At 34.4% G+C, this 19,446-nt stretch overlaps 2 protein-coding genes and 1 long non-coding RNA gene across 4 annotated transcripts; 2 read left to right on the plus strand and 1 right to left on the minus strand.

Annotated features, from left to right (window-relative positions):
• On the plus strand, nt 1–2,131 carry LOC124298136 (uncharacterized). Its single transcript, XR_006906734.1, has 3 exons — nt 1–291; nt 430–644; nt 747–2,131. It is a non-coding gene; the product is annotated as an uncharacterized LOC124298136 (long non-coding RNA).
• A 1,376-nt stretch (nt 2,132–3,507) lies between these two features.
• On the minus strand, nt 3,508–14,369 carry LOC124298126 (zinc finger protein Dzip1). 2 transcript variants are annotated; one of them, XM_046749759.1, is made up of 11 exons: nt 14,097–14,369; nt 13,576–13,940; nt 13,037–13,417; nt 12,357–12,491; nt 11,080–12,288; nt 10,779–10,950; nt 9,759–10,482; nt 9,436–9,553; nt 8,737–9,348; nt 4,606–4,790; nt 3,508–3,876 (listed from the first exon to the last, which is right to left on the minus strand). In XM_046749759.1, the coding sequence occupies exons 1-9, from the start codon at nt 14,215–14,217 to the stop codon at nt 9,088–9,090; spliced, it is 3,486 nt and encodes a 1,161-aa protein (XP_046605715.1). In that variant the 5' UTR covers nt 14,218–14,369; the 3' UTR covers nt 3,508–3,876; nt 4,606–4,790; nt 8,737–9,087. The 2 variants fall into 2 exon arrangements, with proteins under 2 accessions (XP_046605715.1, XP_046605714.1); XM_046749758.1 differs by having other exon boundaries at nt 3,508–3,901.
• Nucleotides 14,370–14,466: 97 nt separating this feature from the next.
• On the plus strand, nt 14,467–18,983 carry LOC124298127 (zinc finger protein 436-like). Its single transcript, XM_046749760.1, has 4 exons — nt 14,467–16,050; nt 16,373–16,830; nt 17,299–17,486; nt 17,729–18,983. The coding sequence occupies exons 1-4, from the start codon at nt 14,940–14,942 to the stop codon at nt 18,141–18,143; spliced, it is 2,172 nt and encodes a 723-aa protein (XP_046605716.1). The 5' UTR covers nt 14,467–14,939; the 3' UTR covers nt 18,144–18,983.
• The last annotated feature ends 463 nt before the right edge of the window (nt 18,984–19,446 follow it).

Below are 19,446 nucleotides of genomic sequence, written 5' to 3' on the forward strand. Positions count from 1 at the left end.
AATTTCTGCATCAATTGAAAATACGTTATGGATTAAAAAATTTCACGTAGAATACGATGGTTGTGCTAAGAACTGCTATGAGGTTGGGGCAATTGTTAAAAATCGATTGAAACATATTAATTTTAGCAATACCATGAAGCAGAGAAGTGTCTTGAAGAATTATTGAAGCTAGATCAACGAATTGACTGGGTACTCGGAGAATTGGTTCTGGTACGGTTGATGCAACTTACAAGTATGGGTTTTTCTAAAATGGACTCTCTTAAGGCTCTGTAACAATGTTCATCTGTTACTGTGAGTAGATGATATTTATCAAAGTAAGGATTTTTCTGTTTTTTTTTTTTTTTTTCATAATTTCGTTGTAACCAGCGTTGTTTTTTTTTTTTCTTTGGTTTTTTCGTTTCTCATTGATTTATCTCCTATCGATCCAAGGATGCAGTGACATTGTTGACATCAGGAAATATAAGTAGTTCAGAATTAGAGAGTAATATTAATACGCCCGAGATCCAAAATTGCGATGGCGACGAAGTTTATTTTTCTAACGACGAATCAAGTAGCACAATTTTATTATCCAAACTGATATCTGATATATCATACAAATCTAGTTATTATAAAAATCTACGATCCCAACCATTTTCCTCCTCTAAGTGCGTATTGGTTTCTAATTCATTGTTTCTCTTTTTCTTTTTTCTTTTTTTTTTTAATTCTTAATTTGTACTTTTGTTTTGTTACCTTGCAATTTTGTTTAGGGCCCAAGAGTTTTGTAGCAGCTCGGAAAGATCTTTGAACAGTAGCATTTCTATGGAATCCCTTCGGCGAACCAATGACAATGATCATTGGGAAGTTCAGGGTAACTCCAAATCTCTAATGAGCACTTATAAACCTCAAAAACCAAAAGTTATAGCAAATGATAGCAGTACCATTTGGGTTGGCAATATCGAAAAGAATGTTACAAACCTTAAATTACGGGAATTATTTTCAAGGCAAGTAATTTTTCTTTCAGCCTAGGGCTGTGCGATTAATTGGTTACTCGTAGACTTCAGTGATTTGTTTTACGAGTTCATCGTTGAATCAATTAATTGAAAAAGAACAATTTAAAAAAGACAATTGATCAGTTAATTAATTGAGCAAATGGTTACTTGAAAGGCCGATACATTGATTAATCGGAGGAACGATTAATCGAATTTCCATTGCTCGATAACCTAACCATTGATGGAAAAAACAATCATTTGAACTCTCCGATTATTTGATTAAATACACAGCCGTAATTCTTACTGAACTGCAATTCATCACATTATTAATCTGTTCATCAAATTTTTTATTCTAGATTTGGCTCTATAAATTACATTCGAAGATTACCGGATAAACGTTTCGTGTTCATTGATTTCAATAGTAAAAAAGCTGCAACGAAAGCGTTAAATAGCATGATAAATTTTCAAGTCAACGGGATACAATTACCAGTAAAATCATCCACAGGTTCTCTGACAAATAAATGAGGAATGCATTTATTATTATATCAATAACGGGATTTACATTCAATTTAAATATTTCATATTCAGCATATACGGCACCTGATTTGGAATGCGAAATCTGGGGGAAAAAAAACTGATTTTATTTTTAATATTTGTATGCTTACGTTGTGTGATGTAAAATCAAGTTTTCGTATGATGACGTGTGACATTTTTAATTCATTATACATATTCATATTTTCAGCCAATACTGCAGAAGGAATTTATCAAATATATTACAGCCTTCTCAGTTTAATAGGTTTTCATGGTTTGTTTCATTTTTATTCTACTTTTCTTACTTATTTGACTTAGATTATTTGGATTGCTTGAAAATAAGTAAAAACTGTTACTTCGAGTAATTGTATGAAAAAGAGACAGCACTCTGAAATAGGGATGTGCCGGATATCCGTTAACCATCCGGTATCCGGCCGGATTATCGGATAGCAATAATCTGTCCAGAAGATGATTATACTATTACTCAAGATGATAGAAATGGAAAAAAATTAAAGTGGACAAAACTGAAATAAGTAGGAAATGAAGATTCTCAGTTTCACACTTCAGTTTAGGTAACCTTACTTTAAAATCCAGAATTTGGCGATTTTCTCGTACCGGATACCGGATATCCGGTATCCCGGAAGAAAAACAAATCGCTATCCGGCACATCCCTACTCAAAAGTCTGACTATGGATAAAAATATGAAGGAACAGTTTCAGTATTTCAAATATTTGAAAATCAACTTGTATCTTATAAGTGCCGCACGAAAATTTTCAAATATCATCTAGAACACACAAGATTTCCCTTACGATGTGATATTATCATTATAAATTTTATACTTGAAGTGGTATTTTGTAACCTGTAATATAAATTGAAATAAGAACAGTTATCTTTTGGCTAATTTATTTCAGAACTTCCTAAAATACTGTAAAAAATAGTTTTTACAAAGTAGAAGCTTATAGAAAAAATGGTAGTTATTACTCTCAACAACGCGTATGAAGATAAGAAATCGAAATATTGTATGACATCATTTATTGATTCAGATATATAGTGGTAATTCAATAAGTCTGAATCTTCTTTAAAAATACACGTTTTATCAATTGACTCATTCGCAGAATAATCAACCGGAAGTTCCATTAAATACACGATACATTTGCAAATTCTGCAGTAAAAATATCCTGACAAGTCATTCTTATCAATTGTTCATTGTTGATCCTGGTGCTTGGGTCGATGGTGAGGGGTTGAAATGCTTTGGCCATGTCTGAAAGGTAGAAAATTAATAATATGTAGATAATTCCGTGCAAGGCAAGTAGCAACTTTCCTACTTTTAAAACTTGAAGGATATGCGACACTCATGAGACAAAGCTTTGAATTTTCGGACAGAAAGGTGCATAAAATTGCTGTTGTAAATCGTACTGAATTATTGGGTGCATGTTTACTTTTTTTACTGGTGGTTGGTTACAAACTGCTGTGAAGTGATTTAGCATTCCACAATTCTCACATCGATGTCCCTCTGCAGGGCACCGCATCGGCTCATGGCACGTATTGCAGTTACGGCAGTTCGACGTTTTGTTATTTAGTTTATTATACGCGGCATTGTGAGACGGTTTTTGCTGAAGTTCTTTTGGCACATGGAATTTGGAAGCGGATTCATTTTGTTCACGGCTCTCCCATATCTCGACGGCTCGGCTAAGGGACAAATCTTTTTCCTCCAAAAAAATTTTCCTCAGTTCCTTGTTCTTCACATCTAATATAATTTTGTCTCTTATCAGGCTTTCTGTTAAACCACCAAAGTTGCAAGTACTTGCTTTTTTCTGTAATCATGAAATACAAGTTTTACAATTAGCTTTTAAAAGGCGTCGAGTTTTGTCTGTTCGACCCACAAACTCAGTAAACCGTATTTCGGAGAAATTATTCAATTATAGAACAGGAAGGTTCAAGATCACCTTAAGTGCTCAGCTAAATGTAACTGTTTATTCGTTCTCCCAAACGATTCTTTGTAACGTACCTTCAAAGTTTGCACGTAGTGTAGGATAGGCTCTGACTGTTGTCTTACGCTCGAAAAAAAGATATACCGCTCGTGCACCTCAGTTTTTCTTGGTGAAAAGTGATCTTCGAATTTTTCTATAAGTATTTCCACATTTTCCTCATCGTCCGAATCGTCGAAAGTAAAGTTTTTAAAAACTGTCATGCCGACAGGACCGATCAAATTCAAAAGAATGTTGGCCCTCACATCTGATGGCTTATTAGCGATGCCTGAAGCTTTCAGAAATATAAGAAACTGCCGTTTCCAGTCTTTCCAGTTTTCATCCATTGCACCTCCGGAACTCAATGCCGGCGGTGGTCGTGCATGTTCCATTTCTCAACTATTACCTCTCTGGTAAGAAAGATGATAACAAGCTCTACAAATTTTTATACTCAGTACAGTGATTTTAAACCATTGCTTGTCGCCAAATGGTAATGGCCAATTTTATTCAGTATTTTTCGTGAAATTTAGAGAAACTAAATCCCAATTATTAGTCTTCAGTTCAAAAGAATTTGTTCGCATGTAAGTTATATGAAAAAACATTCTGGGCGATCTCATCCTCGGAGGATTCAAAGAAAGCATTAAAATTCTTTAGTTATTTGCCAATTTCTCAGTTGACTTAAAAAATACGCAATTCTAAAGGAACATCCTCTTTATTGCTGAAATTCTATTTCGGCACTCTAGAAACGTATATTTTTTTTCAATAACCATAGCTTATTTATTAATATTACATACATTTGGAAATATGAATTTTAAAAAATATTTCACAAACATATCAGACATATTAATAAAAATGTTCAATTTTGAAGAATATTATGAATAAATTTTCCACAAATATTTCTTGAAAAAATTCAAAAAATTATTCAAAAGCAACTTGTCAAAATGTTCAGAAACATATTTGTTTTCAATAATTTAAAAACAGCTGCCTGTGTCAATAGCAGCCTAATAGCAGCCCATGTAAGCTGTCTAATGTCTCAGTAATTAGAGGTGCCAACAAAACCGCAACATATATCAGGATCTTTATTCGTCATTCCGAAACAGCAATCTACTGCACAAACAGTTCCTATGAACAAAAATTACCTTCAATTGATGAATCAAGCTGAGTTATTCCTTTGCTGTGTACACGCTTCTGCTGGCACAAGCGATGTCATCAAACACAAATTGACGACTGTGCATCCCACAAAGAGACTCAAGTAACAATGTATCACGTCAGTACAGGGGGTTTCCCCTTCTCGTATTGGCAAGGACCGCGACTCAAGCGACATCTGATGTTTACATTAAATCATGCTCGAAAATTGTGGGTATACATCAGATATGTGTAAAAAAATAAAAAGCCGCGATAAAAAAATTGCCTTCAAATTTACAAGCATTGTAAATAAAAAATTTGATAGTATTCCTGAAAGAAAAAATTCTGTAGAACTTTTCATGATGAATAAAGTAAGCATAAACATTGAAACAAATATCAAATACTATTATTTTAGCATAGGGTGACGTTAACCGATGAAATCCAAACAAATAATACGTGACAGGTACAATAACAAACATCAGAATAATAGTAAAATCATTTTTGCAACACCTGCATGGAAAGTCCATTTTTATGCACCATTTTCACGCACCGAAAGTAGTCTTCTATACACATGTGCGGGAAAAACTTTCGCGAATTGCTAGCGGTGTGAGAAAAAAATCTTCGCACATTGCCGGCGGTATAAGATAAACCTTCGCACGTTGCTAGCGGTCTGCGAAAAAGACGGTCGCGCTTTTGTCCACAGTTGCGCATTTTGCAAACAGCTGCACTAGCGCCACCAATGGAATAGTTTGTCACTCTATGCCGTGCTCGACATCGTCACTGAACAGACATCGTGCCGTGGTTTCGTGTGAATATAATCGTGTATGTCGGACTTTCCAATACAGGTGTAGCAAAAAATAGAGTTCGATACACGCGCGAAAGTTGGCAATGTCTATCTCGCGTGAATGCGCCACACTCGCCCTTCAACTCGTCTACGGTTCGTCTCCGGGTTCGTGCTGCGGCTTCACGCTTGTGCGAGCATTGCCACCTTCGCGCACTAGTATCGAAAAACACTATTTGAAAATACTTCGTGTTGTGTAAAACTAATATTGCGTGATATGTTTGATTATATATGGGACATTCTTTTATAACCAAACACCTTTGTGACCGACGCATTTTAGATTTACCTGAAATTTTTTTTGACGGGTTCTATATCGAAAAACTAGGGATACGTATTCGAGGATTTTTTTATTTTACATATTTCGTAAAATAGAGGGGATCGAAAATTTGATAATTTTGTGTTTTTTGGCTTGGAATACTCACTTTCAAAAATTCATAACGCCGGTTCTATTTGAGCTGGAAAGTTCGTTTTTTTCATCTCAAAGCCAATAAAATGAATTTTATTACAACAATTCTTTCATCAACGATTATTTCGAAATTTATACTGTTATAAACTTTTAAACAATTAATATGTTTCAATCGATTTTTAACAATTGCCCCAACCTCTTAGCGAGTTCTTAGCACAACCATCGTATTCTACGCCAAATATTTTATCCATAAGGTCGGATCGATTGATGGAGAAATTATTATTACTGTAGGACAATAATTAATTTATCTACCGCGGCACGTCACGTCGGCGCGCGGGGAATTCCATTGCACGCTCTTTTATCTTACCTCGTATCCGTTTCCTCTGTAATGTAAATGATTACTCTATATTTTTAATTGAATAATATTATTTATTAGCATACAATACTTTTTAAAAAATTGAACAAAAAAATAATAAAACAAAAAATATTATTGTGGCAAATAAAAAATTAATTTACCAAGATTTTAATACATTATTATTAGTTATTAAACACCGCGTTCTGCATTACGTCACACAATATTTACATTCACTTTTAATATGTATAGTATTATTCGTTTAAAAATTTGTACAATCGTTTTTTTATTGACACAATGAGAATTGCTATGCTTCCAATACTTCAGGAGAGGTTGGAATCCTACAAATTTTCAAGAATAAATGTAAATATTGTAAGACGTACTGCAGGACGAGGTACTTATTAACTAAAAATCATGTATCGAAATCTTGATAAATTGATTTTTTATTTGATACAATAATATCTTGTATTTGATTATTTTTCCGTTGCATTTGTTATGAAGTCTTGTTTGCTGTTGAATATTATTTTTTAATCGAGAATATACAGTAATCATTTATATTACAGACGAAAATGATACGAGGCAAGATAATGAGGCGTGCAATGGAATTACCCGAGCGCCGATGTGACGTGCCGTGGTAGATAAATGAATTCGTTTCGTACAGTAATAATAATGTCTCCATCAATTAAAAATACGTTATGGATGAAAAATTTGACGTAGAATACGATGGTTGTGCTAAGAACTCGCTACGAGGTTGGGGCAATTGTTAAAAATCGATTTTAACGTATTGATTATGTATAACAATATGAATTTCGGAATAATCGTTCATGAAAGAATTGTTGTATTAAAATTCATTTTATCAGCTTTGGGTTGAAAAAACGAACTTTTCAGCTCAAATAGAACCGGTGTTATGAATTTTTGAGAATGAGTCTCCATGCCAAAAAACACCAAATTATCAAATTTTCGATCCCCTTTATGTTACGAAATATGTAAAATAAAAAAATCCTCGAATACGTATCCCTATTTTTTCGATATAGAAGCCGTAAAAAATTTTAAGCTATATCAAAATGGCGCCGGTCGATTTTCATCTAAATCTGTCCGATTCGTCAAAGAATGTCCGATATTCAAGGGTGTTTCACGGAACACGAAATTGAATTTGCTACATTCACCGTAAAACTATCAAAATAATCAGTTCGGTCGTGATGCAGTCGCTACTGGCATGACGTCATCATTTGCATGCAAAATTCGAGTCAGTCCTGTTGGTAAGGTTACCGACTCAGATACAGGCCCCCTTACCGACCGCGTTTTGTCTAATATCGTGTTGCGCCACTCCCCGGTGTAGAGTACCACCTTCGAATGGTTTGGAACCGAGGAAACTTACGCAGAGGGCGCTTCGATCGATTTCAACTTTCAAATCCAGGTCAGCGGCACCTTAATCTGAGTTACAATCACGGTAACAATTAACAACACAACAACTATCATGAACCATTTTCATATTTAATTTTCACGTGTTTATTTACAATAAATCCATGATTTGATGAAATTTTGTCCACTAAGAGCGCTCTCATTGATTCAGTCGTCCCCACCATATACTCCGCTCTCTGCCAATACCTTTCTGCCATGTTATGATTCCGCTTCAACATGCTGAGGAGAACCAGTGGAATAGGGAAACGCGAAACAAACGGTAGTGATTTACGGAAGGCTGTCCGTTGTATCCGTCAGAGATCCAACGGAAAATTTTTGCTCATTGGCCATCATTCGTTCCGTGTTTCGCTGTTCCGCTGTAATTCCCGGTTCGCAATCACTGAACCATAACACAATTTGAACGCTCACTGCGATAGTAGGTTTGAGTCGAAAGAGATAGCCTGAAGGTGAAGTGCTGTCTCTTTCTACTAGCTGCTGCGTACGCGTAGCACAGTCCAAGCAGAAACGTTACGTCATCGATTTAAGGGAAGTAAACGCGCACGAAAGGGGTGTGTAAGCTTTTTGAAAGACTGTATCAGTGCGAGAGAGACAGCAATTCACATCCGAGCTGCCTCTCTTTGCTGAAAGCCAGCCGTGTACCAAGCCATGCGGTGATTGACACGTCGTTTCATAATTGCTCTAATGCTTCGACCTGTGTAGAAAATTGACCTCGGCATGGCTGCAGTACGCTTTACATTGCAACATTTATTAAAAGTAGAAAGTGTCAAATAAATGTTTGTTTTATTATGAGTCTACCGACAACTTATCTTGCTACGTTTCAGTCAGCAATGAACTCAAAATAATGTCTTAGGACAATTTGAAAGCACCCAATTTAACTTAGGCCCTAATACGACCTATCACAGTGCAGTATCGATATGTGATATGACGTAAGTCTCTTCTTTCCTGACATAACTACACTATGAATTTGAAAAAACAGTTGATTAATAATGTGTTTCGTGCTCGAACCCAATCAGAGAAGCAATTAAAAGATCCGTCGGTTCATTTCATAAGTAGGTAAGGATTTGTTCAGCTCTTGTAGGTCAGGATAACTGAAAGAAAAATTTTATCTGGCTGAGTTTTCTTACCATACTCTTGCTTGTTCACATTGCCTGACAATGCATCTATTTTTGAAATTCTGACAATGCGATTACTGAAGATGGTTGCATTTCTAGTACCTCTTTGACTATCTTACAAGTCAAATTGTAAAAAATATTGACCAGATGGTATCATTCAACCACGAGAAAATATTTCTTAAAAATATTCAATCTATTTGAAGCACTTACTGATTAAAATAAATAAAAATTAGCAAAAACAGTTGGAACACGTATATATGTAAATTACATAGCTGAGCTACATACAATACGTAAGCTTGACAATCATTTACACAAATTCAGCCGTAAGCACCATTATTAGGAGACATTTTGGCTGCATAAGTTTCAATCAGTTTTAAGCAATTCTTCGATGCCGGTTTCTACGTCAGATTCATGATCCATCGATGCACTTGAGGTGGCTTTCAAATGCTTGTTGATTTCTGTCGGCTGATTATTGAGCAATGGATTATAAGGATTATCGAGGCTAGAACTTGCCATGTTCGTAGATTCTCTGTATTCTGAATGACCCTTAGTTTCCTTCGAACTAGGCTTTGCCAGAAACATTGCTTCTACTGCACCAATTGGTTTCTGGTGGGAAATATTCAGCTAGAAATCAAGTATACGTTTTCAAAGGAAAATGAAATAGATAAATCAAGAGGTGTTTTAAACTTGGTAATTCAAAGATTAATTCACCTGGTCTTGTATTTTTTTTGAAATTTTTGCAATCTCACTACTCTGCGATGTTTTTAAAACTATACTGTCCATGCTTGGAGACTTTGCTTTTTGCGGTCTTACATCATCGTCTGACATACTAAAAAACGTCAATCATTGGTAAAACAAATCGACAATGAGGTATTTTATGCGCAATAAGTTTTTGAGAATATTTTTCTACTAGGATTGTGCAATTAATCAATTTATATTAATGTTGAGTAATTGTTCATTCGACTTCATTATCTGATTAATCACCCTCGGTCTATGATTATTCGAAACATCACACAGCCCTAGTTTCTACTCACTTTGAAATATTCCAGTCGTCGTCGTTAACTTCTTCATCCTCAAAACTATACTCTGGTAATGTTTTCTTCGCAGACAGATTCTCACCTGTAATCTGATTTGTACTTTTACCACCATTTCTTACACTTTGGTCTAAATCGAAAAGAACTTTCTTCTTTATCAAACTTCCAACGGATCCAGTAGTAGATTTCAAAACACTTTTATTATTCTTTGGGGAACCCGGTAGGCTGCGCACTAGCTTATGATCACTAAGTTTGTTATTTGAATCTTCGTCAGCAGATGAATAAGATTGTTCAATAAGACTTTCAACAGACGTTTTTGGCATAAGTGTAGATTTTTTACTTTCAATCCTGAATCCGAATTTTTTGGCCTTCGGTATAGTTTCACTTTTGGACAGACATACAATGCCGTCATGTGACTGTATTTGTTCTTCCAAACTTGTGGAATCCTCTAATTCTTCTACGAATTTATTATGCTCTACTATTTCGGTATTATCTTTCATTTGAGAATAAGATGGTTTAGTATTTCTGACTAGAGTTGATCTGCTTCTGGGTCGCGGTTCCGGCTCTTTTTTATACCTTGATACGGTCGAATTTTTGTTACTTCTCAATTCATGAATGTTAGACTCGTTCATTTTACTTGGAAGTACCTCCAAGTTTGACATCGGCTTAGAAGCTTTGGAATATGAACTCATCAGTGGGGATTTCACAATAGGTGTTCGAAATTCTGTAATACAGCGGTAATTCTTTTTTTTTTACTTCTCTATTTAAGATATCATCGGAGTTGTCAATCAAGTCACTAATTTTCTTCACAGACTATCGACACACAAGTTTCAAAAAATATCTTTGTCGAACCTGACTGATTTTTATTATTAAAATATGAATATTTTGAAATATGAGAAATACGACAAGAAACCTAATACCTGGCTAAAATTCTTTTTTTTTTTTTATAATAAAATATGTAACGACATACCAAAAAATGGAATCTAAAAGACATAGCATTTGCTTAAAAATTTTACTAACCAAAATTTGTTCGCTGCTTCAGTGCATTTGCAGTTTTAATTTTAAACTTGCTCATTATTCTGTCTAAGGAAGACATTTTTCTTGGGTGGGCTGGTTCTGCTATGTTCTTGTTCAATCTTTGCGAAATTTCTTCAAGTATTTTTTGACGAATGTAATTATAGTCATTTATTTTCTGAAAAAAAAAAAAAAAAAATTATAGATTTCTGATTGGAAATAATCTACTAGTTTCAGTGATGTACAACGTATAAAAAATCAAGCAAACGTGATAATCAATACATTATCTATAAAGTTCAGTTGTTACCTTTGCATTTATATTTTGATGATGAATAACGGTTTCCATTTTTTGTTTGAATGTTGCCTTTGGTATGCCATCCCATTCTGGATCAATCCCCAAATCTTTCAGTTTGCCATCAAAAACATCCCTCAAATGCTCTTTCAACTCCTGCAATATTTCAGAATTTTCACGGATCCATTCCTTCGAATCCGTTGGTGAATTAAAATCTTCAATGTAGTGCGAATTCAATTTTCTCTCATCTTCTTCATTTTTGATTTCATCTTCAGACGCAGATTGGCATTCGGATTTTGAAGTACTAGATTCAGATTCGGTTTCACTATAATTTTCACTATCCTCAGACTCTTGCACAGTTTTTTGTCGTACATAAGCTTTAGTTCTTGGCAAATCCAAGGACTGTTCACTTTTCATACCTCGAAAACCAGCATTTGAACGTAAAGGTAAGTTTTTACTGTCAGAAACGGCTCTGATACCTTTTAAGTTTCGAAGATTCACATTGGTTTGATGTTTACTATTTCTCTGAGAACTTTGCTGGATCGCCTTTCCACTCCGACTAGAATGCAGAGACTCAAGATTCAAATTTTCCACCAAATATCGTTTTGTGTTTTCAGCATCTGAATCTCTCAAATTCATTGCAATCCTAGCACTTTTAGAATCACTACCAGTCTCAAAATAATCTCCTTTTCCTGTTAATAGCTCATTGTTATCTTTATTTTGAAAACAAGGTTTTCTATTCCTTATTGGAGAGGTCAAAATCTTTGGTGATTCACGACTAGACAGGCTCCCGACATTGTCACAAACTGGTTCGCCATGTTTGTTATTTTTTACGTTAGTCTTATGATCATTGTCTTTCCCTCTAATATTTGGCATTTTCTTCACTATATTTTGACTAGACGATTTACTCTGCAAATCAATTTTTTTTTCTTCGGTTGTTGATTGACTTGGCTCCCTAGACTCCCAGAGTTCATGCGCCAATTGTGCGAGCCGCATGCCCTGAGCTTCTAGCATTTGTTTTTGAGCCTTTGAATGCATTTCTAATTCGTTAATTTTCGATTCATAAAGCTCCTTCATTTGCCTTGATGTTTCTTGGCTTATTTTCAACTGGACTGATAAATCAGTATCCAAATCGGTCTGTTTTTCTAAACGTTCATTTATAACTTTTCCATGCTGCTCTTGAACATGTAGTTTCTCTTGTACATTCTTCAAGTTTGGTGTTATCTGCAATTATGAATAACATGATAGAATGGATGATGCTAAAAAATTGAAAAACACTCTATCTTACTCACTTGTTCACGGAGCTGGTCTCTCAACGTATGAATCTCTTTTTCTTGTTTCTTTATCAATTCCTCAAGATTAAGAATTTTCGTGTCAGGCTGAACATGGTAAATAGGACTTAAACTTACATCCTTTTGCTTCAAATTCTAAAAAACAAAAACGTGTAACTAGGTTTACTTAATAAAATTTGCAGCCTGTGAAGTATTGACTTAAAAAACACATTAAGCAACAATATCCACCTCAAAAAACGTTTTCTATGTAATGCAAGTTTAGTTTACACGTTTTGTTTTTCTGACTGCATTCTCTATGTAAAGTGACCATTTGATCAATAGTACAAAAAAGTGTATCTAAGTAAAAAGAGAAACTTGTGAACCATACTTTTGTTACATGAAATATCATGTGCACTACGAAGTCTTTTTTCCCTCATGTCTTTGCAAAAAATGTTGTTCTCGCAAAATGCATACAAATTTAGTTGGAAAAAAATTGTATTCGATATTTAAAAGTGATATAGCTCAAATATTAGTGGTTTTTATGGAAATTACGTTACTATGTAATTCTCCCATCAAATTCAAAAGTTTCTGATAAATAATGGGATGTTTATTATTTTCTTCCCAAAGTATATATACTGCCTTAAATGGAGAAATAAGATAACAATCGGTAGTAATATTCTAATTTGATTTCACCAACTCACTCTAACTTCACTGAACAACATGCTCTTTAAACTGGCTATCTCATCTTGATACTTTCTCTGTTGTTCTCTTATTCTTTCTTCACGTTGTCGATCGTTAGTATATTCCCCTTTTTCATAAATATCCGGAGTTCTATGACCATTGTCGGTTCTACTAAAATCAAAATTTTTCTCTGATTCATTTCTTATCACTCTTTCCGTTCGATTGAGCCTTTCTTTTAGAGTTTTTATTTCGTCATGTAATTTTTCCGCTTCAACACGGTATTGCTCGTGTGCAGGTAAAGAAGGAGGCATCATATATGGATCAGACAAATGAGCATGGCGTCTAGCGATATGAGCACTCACAAATGTTGGAGCTATGAAAGTCTTGACACAATGTGGGCACTAAAAATGCATGAAATTATTGAAAAATACAGCTAATATCCTGAGCCAATTAACTGCTAGATTCAATTTAAATGTCTTTTATCAGGTATAATATAGGCAGATTGTTTGGACAAATCTTCCTACTGAAAAATTCAAACAATAATGTATCATATGTATACCTTGAAAAGTTCACCATTAGAATCGCCAAGTTTTGATTCTATGATTCTATTTCTTTCCCTTATCTTTTCATTCAAATTCTTTATCGATTCTTGCAATGCATTAATCTCTTCTTTGAGCATCGCATTGTCCTCGATCTTCAGTCTTAGTTCATCTTTTAAAATGATAACACTGTGATCTAAATACTGTTTACAATATAATAAATATTCAACCGATAGTTGAGCAAGTCGAAATAGTTTGACAAAATTTGGGTCCAATATCTTCACATCGTATTCAGTTTCAAGGGAATAATCCACTACATTGTTGACATTGTCATCTACTGTCAAAAAGTCTCTTTCTCTGATCACCCGATCTATGTCAATGGAACCTTTAAACATACAAACAATTTTCTCTTATGTACTAAATGAAAATATACTAAATTTCTACATGGAAAATGTAGATAATATCCAATTTTTTAAATGCTTTCTAAAAAGCCTGTCTTCAACATAGAAAAATATCACGATTTATCCACAATTAGACGTACTTATACGATTCCAGTCGACCCTCACTCGGGTTCTATGGACATTAAAGCAAAAGCCAGATTCTTTAGCAAGCTTTGGAAAATCATGACACCAATTTGTACCAGCTCTGAATGAAAATGCCATCGCTATTCGACCCGAAACGCCAAATTCTTAGGTTATATTTCAGACATTTATCTCTTACATTTAACAATCAGTCCTGGGGAATTTTCAGACCGTTTCCTAGGAGTTTCCAGCACTGGCAGCTCACTTCACAACACATTTCAGTGTAGAAATCACGGTCGACCCAGCGTGGTAGAAATTAATTACGAAATTATTGAAGTTGCCAACTTCAATACTGAATATTCCCTAAAACTGAGACAAAGCTTACTACTGACAAAAGAGCCACAAACTGATACCGACACCATCAACGATTGTGTAACACGATGGTAGTTGCATACCTATATATGTTTTATAATGGCCGTCATGAATAATTTTAACCGTAGTGACGTTTGTGTACGGGGTTTCATATATTTTATATTCGAAACTAGTTAATAATGTTAATCGTGACGAGTCACATTAACAATATCTTGAGCTGGATCAATAAACGAGTTGAAAAAAATATGTTTTGTAATATCAAAGTGTTGTATTGTAAATCTCGTCTTATTCAACGGTTCGGAAATTATATTTGAAAATAAATTTTCTCAGTTGTACTCGAAATTGAAAATACAAACATTATGAAAAAAATGTCATGCAATAACTTGTTTTATTATTGCGCAATTAGCGCCGACGTATTTTCCTGATAGAAAAAAAAAAAAAAAAAAAAAAAATCATGACAATAACGTTCTGTCGAACAATCTAAAAAAGACATGGAACCCACATCGGAGCTTCTGTGTCTTCTATGCACAGCAAGATTGGAGTTAACGACTTGTGTGAACATTTTTTACACATCGTTACCTCGGAACGGGATGCAACTTGTTAGTTTTATTCTCCAAGTATTAAACTGCATTGAATCTGATTTACGCAGTTCCCACGTATGCTCCCAATGCTACCACATGTTCCAAATATTGGAACAGGCGCAATGGACAGTAGCAAATATTAGAACTGAGATATTGAAAGTATATGAATCAAGTAGCAAGCAAAGTGACAGTAAGACTGTTAGAAGCGACGTTGCGAGTCTTTTCGAAATAGGTGATAAATGTTTGGCTGGGAACTTGAATCAGGCAAACAAATTGAAAACATCAAGCAGTCCAAACCAAGTGAAAACTTTATCTGTATTGCAAAAATTGAGTAACGATGAATGCTCGATTAGTCAGTATGATTTAGCTAACGGTTGTAAAGAATCTTCGATTCATATTGGTGAAGTTTTGGATCTTGATAAAAAATTTGGTCAATGTGGAGCAAAGATCTGTACCAAAAGTATAAATATAAATGTACGGAGCGAACAAAATGTAAAAGCGAAACGTAAAAGTCAACTCAAAGGCGCTGTGGCGAATGTTGTAAGACATGTCAATAGTTTTGACAATATTCTGAATGATGAAACAGCAGGTGAAACGAAAAAAAAAGAACAAAATGTTAATTGTTTATCCAGAAATGAAATAACATTCAATCTAAATAGACAAGAAAAAATGGCACTGTATACTCATCGGTGCAAAGTATGTGGCAGGTTGTTTAAATATGCGAACGATCTTTGTTTGCATTCATTGAAGCACGGAGAATCGAAACCTTACAAGTGCAAAATTTGTAACAAAGTATTTTCAAGCATATCTGACGCTAATACTCATGTAGTTAAAGAACATCCACGGAATAAAGATGCCATTGACATTGTACACGAGCTCTTAGAGTCAAATAATGACGATCATGGAATATTTCCCGAGGAACTCCTTGGAATGTCGGATAATGAGGAACAAGATGATTTTGAATGGAAAGAAGTTGTTCGCAATACAGAAAAAATATACGAACACGAACATGACATATCAAGTATGTAAAACATCAATGAAAAAATTAAATGAATAATTTTTTACACTATTGTCTCTAAAATAAGGCACGATAAAAGATTAAATCGGCAACTCGATCTACTACCCAAAACTTGTTTCTACTTGTTTCTAATTTGATAAACTTATTTACGTCCCTTATTGATTACATGAAAAAAATCTATCTCTAGGTTCTTGACATACTTTTTTTTTTAGATCTATTTTTGTCACAGACCAAAATTGATCCGAGAGCAAATTTTTATACGAAAATAATGTATTCTTATCCATTTCCACAATTTAATCGTGACCGAATACTATAAAAATTGCAGAGAACAACTCTGTGGACATGCTGGATGTGCCTAAAGAGCTTGCCCCTAATTCGCAAGAAATAACGTACAAATCTCATAGAATATCAAAGTATAGCTTAAAGCCATTAAAATATCCTTGTCCAACTTGCGGAAAGAAGTGGAGAACGTCAGCCGAGTTAAAAACCCATATGAAATCACATTCGAGTCTGAGACCCTACATGTGTGAAAAGTGTGGTCAGGCTTACAAGCACAAACACGCATTGGAAATCCATGTCGGTATGCACAATGGCATTAATCCGTTCCAATGCAGTTTTTGCAACAAATGTTTCACTCAAAAGGGAGCTTTGATGAGACACTTGCCGATGCATACGGGAGAAACGCCTTACCAATGCGAACTATGTGGAAAACGCTTCGTCCACCATACTTCGTACAACATGCATGCACTTTCGCACACTGGGAAAAAATCCTACCAATGTCACGTACGTAATAAGTATAGTTTGGATGCTTTTAGCTTCTACTTTTTTCTTTTCAGGGGGTAACGAGAACAAAAGAAGTTATTGTAATCGTATTAATTGACTTTTTTCTGAATTCCAATATTTTAAGGTCGACATAATCGCCTCTGACAATTTTCTAATCGGCGCTAGATTTGTATGCATGATCAATTTCTTGTTCGATTACATCTTGAGAATGAATCAACGGATTTTGATGACTGGTCTCTTCTTCACTTAGAACCTATTAGATTTTGGATTTTACCAGTGTAGTATTCTTGAATTTAAACGAGAAAATCTTATTTCATCATATTTTCTCAAGTCAAAACACATACGTACTAGAAGTTCGTAAAGTCAGGTAGAATAACTGCTTGATCGACAAGAATTCTATTCATGTCAAGTATATTCATTCCAACATGCAACCACAAAATTACAATTCATAGTGATGATTCTTCTTAGGTATGTGATATGTCTTTGCTGTCGACTTCTCACTTGAAACGTCACATGCGAGTACACACAGGAGAAAAACCGTTCAGTTGTACTCTGTGTGGAAAACGGTTCGCCGAACGATACAACTTGTTCGCGCACCAGAAGATTCATGACCCAGCTGAGATACTGGCTAAAGAAACAAATAAAATGCAGTACAAGTAGGTTTCGTTTAAACGCAGGCTATTTCCCTATAACTTTTATTGTTCCATATTTCTACATTGAACTCATTCATAGAATGATTGTAATTCAATTTTCAAACAGAAAACGAAAACGAACAGAACGGAGTTACACGATCATGCAATAAATAGTGTAGAATAATTATCACAGCTGGAAAATTCATTCAGTTAATTTTTCCAGCAAAAATTCGTAGTTTCATATTGATAAATCTTCTAATTTACAGGTGTAAACAGTGTGCGTTATTATTTGATAAGAAGCAGACACTGGACGATCACTTGCGACATCATCACCACGAAGTAACTGATGGTACTAGTAACAGAAAGTGGGGAGGGAACGAAAATGACATTGGAACAGCGACATCAAAATTATTTACATCACAAATGGAGAATGAAATTGAGAATACGATTAAAGTAGACGTTTATGATAATAGAATACTCGACGAAGCATGGCAGCAGGTGAACTATACAAAATTGCAAAATATCGATAGTGACCCGAAGCTACCGCAATTACAAAGTAATTTTCAAGTTGGCCCAAACCCGTTGGCGATAGTCTCTGAAAATCATAAAATGTTGATCGATATAGGCTGCAATCGGAATGTAATTACAAACATGGGCGTTCCTAGTGGAAATCAAATCTAAACTGTCAAAGCACTGAAATAGTAATGGGTATAACTGTTGTGCTAGCAATTTCCAAAAATAATTGCAGTTTACGAGCACAGTTATACGAACATCCATAGTATTATGCGCTGCTTATCAATTGTACTAGACTTTCGTAAAACAATGTTTTTCCTAGGGTAGTAATGCTCAACATATCTTTATTTTGATAAAAAAAATATACATATATATATATATATATATACCTATACTCGAAAATTTTTTGAATAATGAAATGGGAATCGACACTCCGTAAGATACAACAATAAATAAAAGAAGTATAGAAAATAAGACAATAATTTATCTAGTTTGCGAGAACTTTATCACTTTTGACTGTTTACATAGTAATCAAGTCAATTATGCAAAGATATATTATATTAATTTATGCATATCGTATCAAATACGAATATTTATATGCAGAAGCATTGCCTTTATTCAGATTGAATATGACTGAAGTATTTTCATCTCGCTACACGGGAAATGTCATACCCTATATTTAACACATGATTTTTCGCAGCAGAAGTATTGAAAGAGAATACTAACTCTGAATCAGGATCGTTTGATACTTTTCTTTCAGATGATCGCTCCGTATGTAAAACTATAGTACAAAATTTGTAATTTCCCAATATTATAAAAGTGAAAGGATACACATGACGTACATAAAATTGGTATATTCCTTTTTATCTCTGTTCGTATTTATATTTATTAAAGTACGAATATTACACTAATTTCGTATTTATATTTCCCTCATTGATACAGCAGACACTATTTAAGAATTTATCAATATTGATGCTGAAAATCAAACTTTAATTGGATAATACCACATATAAATTGGTAAAGCGGGTATTTTTGAGAATTCTACTCCTTTTCAGCAACGAACTTGAACTCATAATCCGAGTTAGCTAGATATTGAGTAAATAAATTAACTATTGTATTTACACAGCTGATATTTCATGTGAAACCAAAGACTGATTTATTCAATTAAAAAATAAATTTCACATAGTGACCCAGTTGTTGAACTCACTCATTTCTACCTCACATCCTCTATCCATTGTCTTTACTTCCGATTAAGAATTGACTCTTCAGTATTTGATCCCAAGATACAAGGCTACACAGTTCTAAAATGTGCAAACTCTGCTTTATTGACAATAATAAATCCCTGGAAAAGCTTTTTCTGTTGTAATTGCGAGGGATGTTAATTTTTGTCACAAGTAGATCATTGTTAAATGAGAACATGTCACCAAAATTTATGTTTAATAAGCTGTGGTATAAAAGATTCAGTATTTTG

The sequence above is a fragment of the Neodiprion virginianus genome, chromosome 2 (assembly GCF_021901495.1).
Source record: "Neodiprion virginianus isolate iyNeoVirg1 chromosome 2, iyNeoVirg1.1, whole genome shotgun sequence".
Taxonomy (NCBI): domain Eukaryota; kingdom Metazoa; phylum Arthropoda; class Insecta; order Hymenoptera; family Diprionidae; genus Neodiprion; species Neodiprion virginianus.

Bases quoted from the DNA above. Each gene is read 5' to 3' on its own strand.
- LOC124298126 (XM_046749759.1), bottom strand. From the start codon at position 14,217: ATGGCATTTTCATTCAGAGCTGGTACAAATTGGTGTCATGATTTTCCA. The intron at 12,289-12,356 runs GTGAGTAAGATA...TCATAATTGCAG, and splicing joins GAGACCAGCTCCGTGAACAA to ATAACACCAAACTTGAAGAA. The intron at 9,349-9,435 runs GTGAATTAATCT...CTTGATTTCTAG, and splicing joins CAAAAAAAATACAAGACCAG to CTGAATATTTCCCACCAGAA.
- LOC124298127 (XM_046749760.1), top strand. From the start codon at position 14,940: ATGGAACCCACATCGGAGCTTCTGTGTCTTCTATGCACAGCAAGATTG. The intron at 16,051-16,372 runs GTATGTAAAACA...TAAAAATTGCAG, and splicing joins ACACGAACATGACATATCAA to AGAACAACTCTGTGGACATG. The intron at 17,487-17,728 runs GTAGGTTTCGTT...TCTAATTTACAG, and splicing joins ACAAATAAAATGCAGTACAA to GTGTAAACAGTGTGCGTTAT.